This window comes from Artemia franciscana, chromosome 17 (assembly GCF_032884065.1).
Source record: "Artemia franciscana chromosome 17, ASM3288406v1, whole genome shotgun sequence".
In the NCBI taxonomy this organism is placed as follows: Eukaryota; Metazoa; Arthropoda; class Branchiopoda; order Anostraca; family Artemiidae; genus Artemia; species Artemia franciscana.
In genome coordinates this window covers 7,732,373-7,745,803 of record NC_088879.1, presented here as the reverse complement: position 1 = coordinate 7,745,803, position 13,431 = coordinate 7,732,373, and the positions used below count along the sequence as shown (strand labels likewise).

The following is a 13,431-nucleotide window of genomic DNA, read 5'->3' as shown; positions in this document are numbered from 1 at the left end:
CATGAAACCCTTTAGAGTAGACTGACAGTGGATTATCAATCCACTGTCATTCTTTCATATTCTGTCAATCCACTGTCATTCTGAATATTCTGTTCAGTTGTTTTACAGTAGGTGTCATTAGTGAATTGCCTGCCAGTGACATAAAAAAAGACGCTGAAAATTAGCATTTTGCCAAGAAGTGCTAAGAAACTCAATCATTTCCTCTGTGTTTAGGAAATTTTGCTTCCAAAAAGATTAGATAGCATTTTCCCCCCGGAATTATCAGTACAATCACCCAGGTAACATACATTGAGCACTTTCTCTCACATGGCACACTTCTAACCATGTACTATTCCATAGTTTATCCATACATCTCCTATGGTTAACTCCTCTGCAACCTAAATGAAATTATAGAAGAGTATAAGCTCTACAAAACAAAGCTGTTAGAAAAATCAGGCAGGTCAAGGAAGTGCATGACACCACTGCTGGTCTTATGTCTCTGAAGCTCCTTAATATCGGTCAAGTATGAGACTACCAGGCTGCAGTATGTTTGTTTCAGTGTAGTAATGGATTAGCACCAGATATAAAAAGATTTTACTAAAGTAAAAGTTAACTGCATAATTATGGAGCTAGGCTTAGCTATAATATAGTTGTTAATTTATATCATGGTACTTGGTCTAGACTTTCAATGGAGCACCTATTGTCTACCATGTATGCCTATCTGTCGCTACCATTGTCTACCATGCATGCCAATCTGTCGCTACCATCTATTGTACTATAGAATCCGCTACCATTAAGGCTGTGGAACACGTTTCTCACTTTAAAAAGAAATTAGAGTATTATTTTAGAGGTTATTTATTGAATTTTATTGTGAGTAACAGGGCGGGTAGGGGAAGAAGAATGGGCTAAGGTGAGAGTGCTTAGGAGGGTAAGGTGGATTTGGAAGTGCAGGAAGGGGTAGGGAGGGTCAATTGGCGAGTATTAGGGAATGGATTGAATATTACCGTCTTCTTTATTGTTTTATTTATTTACTACTGTTTTTAGTTTATTCTTTTTTATTATAATTTTAATTCTGGTTATTTATTATCTATTTCACATGCTATTAATATTTACTTACTTATACTAAATTTATTTAGATATTTGATTTCAAAGGTATGTAGTCACATGGATTTTCCTGCAACAGTAAACCCTCCTAGATTTTTCTCCAGCGAAAGTGTTTTTTTTTATTTGTTAATGCTAAACAGAAAAATTAGGACATGAAAGAAATATATCTGAAAACATTTACCAGTAGGCTACTATTTTACTGGCTATATATCTGAAAACTATTTATCATCTGAAAACTATTTATCTTTCTATTTATTTACTATTTTACTATTTATCTTTCTGTCATTTTCTTATTTTCAACTGGCGTTGGCAATTTTTGAGATTTTTAGTGGTTGCCGGTAAATGGTTCTCTGAAGACACTTATCTTAGGAAAATTAAAAATCAGATATCAATGTTTATTATTTTGATATTGTCTATTTTTGAAAAGTTTTCTGTGCGTTCTCTTTACAATGGTACACTATTTCTTTCAATTATAGTAGAGTGCAAGCACTACTCCCATTATCTCCAACTTTTTGGGTTTCCCCAAATTTTCCAAAAAATTAAATAAGGTCCTTTAAAATCTTACTGAAAATTAGCCTCCGTAAATACACAAACGTTGACTCAAAACAAGTCGTTAATGTTCTTTAATGTTAACTTTCGAGGACACAATATTTTATACCAACTACCAAATCAGTTGGAATCTATTCTATCGTTTATACTATGTAACTGTGTATAAAGCAAGTGCCGACACCAAAATATAATTTTTGAATGAAAGTTAGGTTAGATTAGCTGATACTTACCTCATACACCGCCACATGGAGCCTCTCCGTCCTCCCCGTTTATAGAGTGATATTTATTTATATCTAATTTGCTTCAAAACAGAAACTGTTATATTTATAGTCTGATTTAGCTAAAGGTCTATTCACACTGATATTTTATTGACCCCAAGATATAGATACCACTAATTTGAGCCAATCAGAATTTTCATAGAATTTTCCAGCCAGTCAGAAAATTCCATACAAAATCTCGTTGACTCAAATTAGTGCTTGTTAAGTTTGGTATTATAAAAGCTCATTGTGAATGGGCCTTAAAGGGATCGCTGTAGAAACGCTATCGCAGAATTTTGTGAATGATTTTGTTATCTTTTTTCCAGTCCATCCTTGCTTTTACAAAGCCGAATAAGCTATTTCGATATTATTAAGCAACGTAATGGGTAAATGTCAGCTAGCAAAACTGACCTTTCAAGCAAGACCTCTGCTTCAACGAGATTAGACAGATATTAATTAGACTTTCAGAATGCTCAATTTTTGATAAATACACGTGATTGTAAACAAGTATAACTAACATGTTGAGTACGCTTAACTTCTAGTTATGCTTTTTGTAGCATCATGTTAACAGCATAAGCTGCAACCCAGTAAATATCGAAGCCCAGTCCACAGTAGCCGAAAAATTTAGAATCCGTTTTGAGTTATTAATAAAGGATTTCAAAGGTATGACTCCGAGCGTTATGAATAGACTGCGAGTATGAGACTATTTGGCTCACCAGCAATAGATGTGTCAACATGATGTAAGCTATATAGCTTGTAAACAACCTGTTCGAACCGTGCAGTCAGCAGACTACCGAACGTTTTAAGTTGACACTTACTGCCGTAGTCCACCTCTCGGTGCAGTACATTGAGTTTCAGCCTAAGACTAAGATGTTCTGTTTGAATGTAGCATTATGAGTAGCAAACAAAGCTATATATGAACTCAGAGCATTCATCCTACCTCTTGGCCCATAATACCATGCTTCGATGAAGGGAGAAAGTCCACAATATTCTTAGATCATGTCTCTGTATTAGGTTGTTTCAGAAAATATTTGGTCTGACAATTTATAAAAATTCGAACAATAGTGAGGCCGTGGATTCGCAAATTGTTTTCAAATGAAGTCAGCAAAATGAAGTCAAAATTTGAAAGAAAATACAGGGCTGCAAAAAGGACGATTGAGCCCAATCGGGCCCCGCGCTACCATCAAAATGAACAAAAAGTTTTTCAAAATTTAAACCAAATTGCTTCTGAAGATAATGGAAAAATGCGAATTATTCAAAAAGTTGAAAATAAATTTACTTTAAGTTTGTATTGCTGGATGAAATTTATTAATATGTTTATTACTTGACATTTGTTTAGCGTAACAAATAGTATATTCACTATTGACATATATACTGAATATGAATTCTGTTTATATATTTAATCAGTAGAGGGGGTCTCACAAAAAATCCAATTGGATTCCGTACCTATTCTATCCGGGCCTGACACAATGTAATTTCAACCTGTAAGCTTTAAACAGACAATGTTGTTTCCATTGTTTATTCTTCATATTTTTGCTTTAGACACAAGATAACTGGTGTTTTTAGCTAAACACATGTCTAAATGAGACATGAAACTTATGTTTCGTCAAAGAGGGGAAAATGTTACATGTTTCAAAAATCCCATTCAAAGAGGGGAAAAGTTCCATTGCTCAAAAGAAGAGATACAAACGTTTGATACGCTGGAACTTCTAATTACTTCTTTTATTCAGTTATTACTTCTGTTATTCGTCCAGATTTCTAAGTAGTTAATCCCTGGAGCTATCTGTCCAACGACTCCAAACATCGCTTACAGTGACGACATGACTGCCTGTCCATGGATTATTCTTTATGGTTGATTGTGTGTGGCTATGCTGTTTGACCTATGTGATTGTATGGATGAGTAGAGTTAAGGCCTCATTCAAGTGCTGGTCTATATTAATCAAATATAAAACAGTCTTCCTTTTCTCCTTCTGTCTCTCTTTTTTTTCTTTTTTTTATGTTTGTGCTGTTGCATTGGTGATTTCTCTTTTCATGATATTAAACTAACTATCTCCGTATTCACATTTACAGTATTTTGTAAAACACTTAAGATGTACTTACAAATACCGTGGCAACTGTGCTTGGAAACTCCGCTGCAAGGTAGGAATAACTTGCAGTTAAATAGCCAGCATTGCCAATAGCTTCAATTATTCTGATTGCAAAGGATAGCCCGATAAAACTGGCATGCCCATTCACCAGGTCAAGTGAACTATAAAAATAAACTAGATGTTAAAATATGCATATGGGATAGCTGTGTTAGGGATTGTGATAAGTGCTTTCCCTGTCCCCAAATTACCCCAAAAGAAATTTGGACTCCCCAAAATTTCGCCAAAAACGAACAGTAACAAAAATTAACGAATTATATATCAAGTTCGTACATCTATGGACGATAATTTTCAAAGAAACAACTTTTTATTCATAGAAATTAGAGAAAACCCTGGAAAATGATTAGACAAAAGAAGAATTGATCGTGACTAACATGAATATTTACACAAAAAGATTTCCTAAGTCTCCTGCAAATTCTACTAAGAATTCATGAACGATCCCCTCCTTACCCGTCCAAAATAGGTACAAGTCCACCTTTTCACACTAACAAAATTTGTACCATCAGTAAGCAAGGTTCTCACTGAATCTGATGGATATTTCTGTGTAAGTCAAGAACATTACTTTTTTTTCGATTCTCAACTTCAGTGTGACACACCTCTTAAAAGACATAGAAACTCTTTTATGACTTATAAGAATTGCTTATTTCAAGAACCAACTCCAAAGCGTAATCATATGATGGCACATGCGATCCTTCCACATGTGCGATCAGATTTGTCACACAGGATAAAATTAAACAAAGACAGCGGTATTTTCACGGCTCAGTCTCAAATTATATTGCAATTACGAATGCTGAACCTAGTGAGCAGCCCAGGATTTACCAACAGGGCCACTAGGCCCAGGCCTAGGGGGCGCAAAATGCCAGCGGCCCGATAAATTATCAGGGATTGACTTTTTCGTAAGCAAAATCGGTCAGATGCGATTTATCGTCAGTGTCAAGTGGACCCCGCCGCCGCGCTGGCTGTTCATAAAAAGCGATTTTAAAAGAACACTGGAAATCCCTGGTCATTTATAAACCGTCAGATGTCTCCCAAGAATTCCAGCTGAGAGTTTGTTATCACCTCCCTGTTTCATTATTTTTGGCTCATCAGTTGCGTTTAGCTCAGTGCTTCCACTATCCCCAAATTTTCAGGGAATTTCCCCGAAAATCTTGCAAAAACGGAGTGGCAAAAATGTTTGGGCCTAGAACCATCGAAGCTAAAAATCCAGCCCTGTTGGTGAGAATTAATACAATTTTCCTAAGAATTTTCAGTATCAAATTTGTAAGTCTAAAAAGAAGTATGTGGCAGGTTTAGAAATATAGAGTTTTGTGTTTCATAATAGAGCTTTTTATTTAATAAATATAGAATTTACTTAATATTTTGTTCAAAACAAGGCTTTCAAGCTTTTAAAATAATATTTTATGATAACAGCTTTCATTTAACAGATGGTTTAAAGATATTTTAGGAAATAACAAAATAGCTCTTTGATATAGTCAACAAGGTAGCAAGAAACGAATGAACTATAAATTAGGTTTAGGTGAGAAATAGGGAGAGATAGAGAGGGAAAGAAAACGAGGACACTTGAACTAGGGCATAGGGTTAATGCAGCAAAATTCTTCCTGTTTTGTTTGGTGTGCTGCGGTGACCTTTTTTAGTATGTTTTAGTGCAATAAACACCCTTGCTCTCGCAATTTATTGTAAGCCAAATTTGTTTTAGCTCACAACAACGTTGGCTAATGTGAATCAACTGTTAATCCAATTGTTTAATAGTATATTCCCCAAACTTGGCTAGGGTAGAAATTTTTCAAAAAACAAATAATAATAGTAAATTATTTCAGTGAAACTTAACAAAACGAAATGAAAAAAGAACTCTTCTTTTTTCTACCAATTGTGCTCTTTTGAGGGCAAAAGTATTTTCTGGCGAAAAACTCGCATTATATTGTGAGCCAATTTTGTTTTGCCTCAAAACAACTTTGGTCAACGTGGATCAACTGTTAGTCCAATTATTTAACAGCATATTCCCCAAACGCTTATCTTGGCTAGGGTAGAAATTAAAAACAAAAAATAATAGTAAATTACATTAGTGAAACTTAACAAAATGAAATGAAACAAACGCTTCTTTTATTAGTAATTGTGCTCTTTTGAGGGCAAAAGTATTTTCTGGCGAAAAACTCGCATTATATTGTGAGCCAATTTTGTTTTGCCTCACAACAACTTTGGTCAACGTGGATCAACTGTTAGTCCAATTATTTAACAGCATATTCCCCAAACGCTTATCTTGGCTAGGGTAGAAATTAAAAACAAAAAATAATAGTAAATTACATTAGTGAAACTTAACAAAATGAAATGAAACAAACGCTTCTTTTTTTAGTAATTGTGCTCTTTTGAGGGCAAAAGTATTTTCTGGCGAAAAACTCGCATTATATTGTGAGCCAATTTTGTTTTGCCTCACAACAACTTTGGTCAACGTGGATCAACTGTTAGTCCAATTATTTAACAGCATATTCCCCAAACTTTTATCTTGGCTAGGGTAGAAATTAAAAACAAAAAATAATAGTAAATTACATTAGTGAAACTTAACAAAACGAAATGAAACAAACGCTTCTTTTTTTAGTAATTGTGCTCTTTTGAGGGCAAAAGTATTTTCTGGCGAAAAACTCGCATTATATTGTGAGCCAATTTTGTTTTGCCTCACAACAACTTTGGTCAACGTGGATCAACTGTTAGTCCAATTATTTAACAGCATATTCCCCAAACGCTTATCTTGGCTAGGGTAGAAATTAAAAACAAAAAAAAAATAGTAAATTACATTAGTGAAACTTAACAAAATGAAATGAAACAAACGCTTCTTTTTTTAGTAATTGTGCTCTTTTGAGGGCAAAAGTATTTTCTGGCGAAAAACTCGCATTATATTGTGAGCCAATTTTGTTTTGCCTCACAACAACTTTGGTCAACGTGGATCAACTGTTAGTCCAATTATTTAACAGCATATTCCCCAAACTTTTATCTTGGCTAGGGTAGAAATTAAAAACAAAAAATAATAGTAAATTACATTAGTGAAACTTAACAAAACGAAATGAAACAAACGCTTCTTTTTTTAGTAATTGTGCTCTTTTGAGGGCAAAAGTATTTTCTGGCGAAAAACTCGCATTATATTGTGAGCCAATTTTGTTTTGCCTCACAACAACTTTGGTCAACGTGGATCAACTGTTAGTCCAATTATTTAACAGCATATTCCCCAAACTTTTATCTTGGCTAGGGTAGAAATTAAAAACAAAAAATAATAGTAAATTACATTAGTGAAACTTAACAAAACGAAATGAAACAAACGCTTCTTTTTTTAGTAATTGTGCTCTTTTGAGGGCAAAAGTATTTTCTGGCGAAAAACTCGCATTATATTGTGAGCCAATTTTGTTTTGCCTCACAACAACTTTGGTCAACGTGGATCAACTGTTAGTCCAATTATTTAACAGCATATTCCCCAAACGCTTATCTTGGCTAGGGTAGAAATTAAAAACAAAAAATAATAGTAAATTACATTAGTGAAACTTAACAAAATGAAATGAAACAAACGCTTCTTTTTTTAGTAATTGTGCTCTTTTGAGGGCAAAAGTATTTTCTGGCGAAAAACTCGCATTATATTGTGAGCCAATTTTGTTTTGCCTCACAACAACTTTGGCCAACGTGGATCAACTGTTAGTCCAATTATTTAACAGCATATTCCCCAAACTTTTATCTTGGCTAGGGTAGAAATTAAAAACAAAAAATAATAGTAAATTACATTAGTGAAACTTAACAAAACGAAATGAAACAAACGCTTCTTTTTTTAGTAATTGTGCTCTTTTGAGGGCAAAAGTATTTTCTGGCGAAAAACTCGCATTATATTGTGAGCCAATTTTGTTTTGCCTCACAACAACTTTGGTCAACGTGGATCAACTGTTAGTCCAATTATTTAACAGCATATTCCCCAAACGCTTATCTTGGCTAGGGTAGAAATTAAAAACAAAAAATAATAGTAAATTACATTAGTGAAACTTAACAAAATGAAATGAAACAAACGCTTCTTTTTTTAGTAATTGTGCTCTTTTGAGGGCAAAAGTATTTTCTGGCGAAAAACTCGCATTATATTGTGAGCCAATTTTGTTTTGCCTCACAACAACTTTGGTCAACGTGGATCAACTGTTAGTCCAATTATTTAACAGCATATTCCCCAAACCTTTAACTTGGCTAGGGTAGAAATTAAAAACAAAAAATAATAGTAAATTACATTAGTGAAACTTAACAAAACGAAATGAAACAAACGCTTCTTTTTTTAGTAATTGTGCTCTTTTGAGGGCAAAAGTATTTTCTGGCAAAAAACTCGCAATATATTGTGAGGCAATTTTGTTTTACCTCACAGCAACGTTGGTCAATGTGGATCAACTGTTAATCCAATTTTTTGAACAGTATATTCCCTAAACGCTTATCTTGGCTAGGGTAGAAATAAAAAAAAAAAAAATAATAGTAAATTACTTTAGTGAAACTTAACAAAACGAAATAAAAAAAACTCTTCTTTTTTAGCAATTGTGCTCTTTTGAAGGCAAGAGTATTTTCTGGCAAAAAACTCCCAATATATTGTGAGCCAATTTCAACGAAAACGAAACAAAAAAAAAAGCTTCTTTTATTAGCAATTGTGCTCTTTTGAGGGCAAAAGTATTTTCTGGCGAAAAACTCGCAATACATTGTGAGCCAATTTTGTTTTACCTCACAACAACGTTGGTGAATGTGGATCAACTGTTAATCCGAATTTTGAACAGTATATTTCCTAAATGCTTATTTTGGCTAGGGTAGAATTTTTTTCAAAAAAAAAAATAATAATAGTAAATTACTTTAGTGAAACTCAACAAAACGAAATGAAAAAAAACTCTTCTCTTTTTAGCAATTGTGCTCTTTTGAAGGCGCCAGCAGTTTCTGACGAAAAACTTGCATAAAAAGTAATGTTTTGCAATATTTTCAGGATATTTAGCTTTATTCGGCAAATAATGTTTTTTTCAGACTTCTTCCTTTCACTTGAATTTTTAGCTTCCCCTCCCCCCATGTAAATTTTTTAATGCACCATTGCTCTCTTCGCACGTGGCTTGTTAAATGTAAGCAATGCTTTCAGTATGACTTTATGTTTTGTATTTGAAATTATTTTTTCCTTTTCAGCTTCTTCAAAAAAGTTATCACCAATCCGAACAATAAATGTGAATTTGAGGAGACGTCTATAGTTTGCAAAGAATTATAGCGGAAAATCGCAAAATGATTTTCATTAAACATTCCAAAGACTATGGTTATACGGTATTGATTCTCAGGCGTTTTACGCATTTCTTGTATGTTTTAAATGTTGGTATATTTTCAGTGGTTTTCGATAGTATTTGATCTTTCATTATTATCCATATTGAATCTATTCTTGTAATTTTTTCAACAGCATAGTAATTAAATCTTTGGTTGCATTAGAAGAGACCTTGGTAGTACGTTGCACTCTGGGCGAGTGTCATACGTAGGACCGAGTTCAGTATTACTGCAACGTCCCACAACGGTAAAAAGGCTGTTTACCTCTAATGATACTACTACTACTACTAACTCACTGCAGCACCAAGCCGCCTGAGGCCAACACAGCTACGCACGCTCCTCCTCCAACCTAATCTATTTAAAGTCTCCCTCTTTACACCCTCCCAGGAAGTTCCCATTTCCTTTAAATCTTTATTTATGACATCCTCCCAACCCAGACAAGGACGACCTGCTTTCCGTGTAGCCCCAGACGGTTGGCCAAAAAGGACAACCTTCGGTAATCTGTCATCCTTCATCCGTAGAACGTGGCCTAACCATCTCAACCTTTCTTTCATTATAGCCCAGGAAAGCGGGATTGAACCACACTTTTCGTACAACCTACTGTTTGAAATACGGTCAGTCAGCCCGGTACCCAGAACAACGCGTAGGCAATTTCTCTGGAAAACATCTAGTACATTTTCATCTGCTTCTGCAATGAATAACGAATGACCGATCCTCGTGGGCGCAGTTTACTTTATGCAGTTTCTACTACACAGGAAAGGAAGAAAATCCAACAGATAGCCATCCCACCCTCACAAAAGAAGGGGCCATCCCCTTCTTCTCCCCCTTCTACTATGTTACATGAAATGAATAATTAGTGGCACTTGTGGGACACAGCCATCACTTTGGCTGTCCTACTGTAAACCCCAAACCGAAGGCATATTTAACAGTATTTAAAACCAAAAAGTTCAAGATAAGAACTTCTTAGCAATTGATTTAGAAGCCAGATAAATTTTCAAAATGCCGAGTAGCAGGACCTTCTTCTGCTGAAGTCACGCATATTTATGTGATGTACTGACGTTGACAATATGTGGTAAATAAGATGACCCTTTTCAGGCATGGGGGTGGCCGAATTCATCCCTCCAAAGGTGCCCTCTGCGGTAATTATGGGGTTACAATTGTCCGAAATTATGGGAAATTAAAACACCTCATTTTTTTTAGAGGGAGTCTTGGTCTAGAGCCCCATACGTGGGTGTGGTGAATATTATAGGGAATTATTATATGGACTGGAATATTTCAAATTCATACAGGTGCAAAAATATTTCCGGTTCAAGATAAGAACTTTCTTAGCAATTGAAAAGTCAAGTGAAAGGACGAAGTCTGAAAAAAACATTATTTGCCGAATAAAGCTAAATCGCTCAATCGCTTCACATTGATACACAATATACAATATATTGATACAAAATAATTGATACACAATATAGTGTATCAATATATCAATATATCACTATTGATAGTGTATCATATATTATCAATATAGTGACAGGTGAAAGGGTCTTTTGGTCTTAATATTAATCACATTCTGTGATTAATCAATCACAATTAATCAATTAATCAATCACATTAATCAATCAATCACACAATTAATCAATCAATCACAATTAATCAATCAACAATCAATTAATCAATTAATCAATCACATTCTGTGATTAATCAATCACAATTAATCAATTAATCAATCATATTAATCAATCAATCACATAATTAATCAATCAATCACAATTAATCAATCAAAAATCAATTAATCAATTAATCAATCACATTCTGTGATTAATCAATCACAATTAATCAATTAATCAATCACATTAATCAATCGATCACACAATTAATCAATCAATCACAATTAATCAATCAACAATCAATTAATCAATCACATTCTGTGATTGACTTCGGGATTTCTCTGTCGCAACCATAAGCTTCAAAAATGAGAAGGAGTTAAACCGTTTTCACCTCTGGTAGTATTCAGTCAGTTCTTAAAAACTTGATTCTCAAATTTCCTGATTTTTAGTGACCTGGTTATCGAAAATGGTGGAATTCCGTCACTGGCTCAAATGACTCACTATTTATGACAGATTGACAGTTTATGACAATATGTTTGACAGTTTATGACAATATGGCAGTTTGTACACTATGAAAATTAAGATACGAAATTATAAAAAACACATTCGGACTTACCCAAATAGCAATGTACACAGAGCAACAACGAAGCTGCCGGTAGTGAATACAAATTTGGCACCGATGACATTTAACTGCAACAAAAAGAACGTTAAAGTGCATTCTTCAACTCAATTATCATTAGTCACAATCCAAAATTTGTCACTATTTTCCTTAAAAGACAACGGATAATAAGTCGAAAAATCAGACAAATATAACCTCTGGGATGACATAATCTATACAGATTCATGGGCAAGGACCCTGTTACGCAAGTTTAATACACACTCCTCTATTTACAGACAGGTTTTAAGTGAAAAAGGGCTAACATGTTCAATCTTTCTTGCCTGAATAGTTTGAGGCCTTCAGGGATCATTACACAGGCCATTGAGACCACACATTTGTTGAAAGAGGGAATAGTGTTAAAAAGTCTGAAAATGGGCTAAGCACTTTTTGCCCTTGATCAGTAAGAAACCTTAGAAACACTGGATGTGTGTAGCTGCCCTAAAACGAAGAATAAAAACGGGCCAGAACTATTTTATTTTTTTCGGTCAGTTTCAGCAGTGCATTCTCGAGAAGTCACTGTGCTAAGGGACCCCAATACACAAAAAAGTAAAGATTTATTAAAGGCTACCAAAAAATGGCCAAAGAATGTTTTTTTCTGAATAGTCAATGGGAGCTTCAGTGTTGAAACAAATTTGCTATCTAAAACAGGCAAACAAGTAATGTATAATTTATGCGTGTACTGTAAGTAATTTACTTCTTTACATTAGAACAAAGGATATTTGAAAAATAAAATAATGTGAAATAAACGAAACAATTTATTCAGTGGAAACAATAGTATATATTCTAAAATTAAAAAATATCATCCGGTAGTCTAGTAAGCTGAGTTCGTACGTGTCCATACACCAGTGTATTCGGGTAACCCTCTTACAAAACAATTAAACAAGCAATAAATAAATAAATATACGTACTGCTAATTTTAACAAGACACTGCAGCACCAGACCACACGAGCCAAACATAACTGCGCATGCTTCTCTACCTCAACCTATTCAATACTTCACTCTTTACCTCTGCCCATTTAGTTCCAATTTTCTATCAATTCTTTCTTATGACCTCTTCTCTTCTCATTAGAGTACCAGCCTGCTTTCTTTTTAACCCTAATGAAAGACGAAAAAGCACAATCTTGGCAATCTGCCATTCTTTATCTCTAAAAATCGGCCTAGCTACCTAAACCTTTGTTTATTAACTCTTTATTACCCTAATTACCCTAACCCTTTTTTTTTATTAACTCTAGGAAGTGCACCAAGCCCTATTCTTCATACAGCTTGTAATCTTTTTACTGTTTGATTAACGTCCTAACAACAACACGAAGCTATTAGGACTAAGTATAGCCAACAAATACCTAAAACCATCCTTGGATAATTTCTTTGGAGAAAGTTAACAAATCTTCCTCAGTGCTTCGAAGTACCCATGCTTCAGATCCAAATTTGGCCATTATCGTAACCGTGACCTTCAATATATGGAGCTCATTTTCTCCAAGCTAAGCTCGCAGACAACTTCCTATTTGTCCAAATTTTCCAACTGCAAATATCACCCTGTATCTTGGCTATTCTAGTTTTTACATATTCATCGCATCCATTATTTTTTTTCAAATAAAACTAGCCAGGTAAGTGAACCTATCCACTATTGTTTTGTTTCCCCAAAAAGATTTTCTTGATCTAAAATGCATTCTCCTATGACATCAGTTATAGTTTTTATAGTTTCCATAGTCGAAGCTATCAAGAACAAACACAGTAATGAGCAAGAAAAGTGTTTTCATGTAAGTCAAAACTTGTTCGGTCGGAAATATTTGTTACCGAGTACCTAACATCAAAAAAGAAACAGATTCTTGACTTGGCTAAAAGTAAGCTCG

The 13,431-nt window shown here is 34.3% G+C and overlaps 1 protein-coding gene across 1 annotated transcript in view; it reads right to left on the bottom strand.

Moving 5' to 3' along the window:
* LOC136037824 (MFS-type transporter SLC18B1-like) overlaps positions 1-13,014 on the bottom strand; it is a 33,075-nt gene extending 20,061 nt beyond the window's left edge. The window contains exons 1-3 of the mRNA XM_065720660.1: positions 12,988-13,014; positions 11,540-11,613; positions 3,990-4,137 (exon numbers count right to left, since the gene is read on the bottom strand). Of these exons, the coding sequence (XP_065576732.1) occupies positions 3,990-4,137; positions 11,540-11,613; positions 12,988-13,014 (249 nt within the window). The remainder of the gene's footprint in view (positions 1-3,989; positions 4,138-11,539; positions 11,614-12,987) is intronic.
* Between the last annotated feature and the right edge of the window lie 417 nt (positions 13,015-13,431).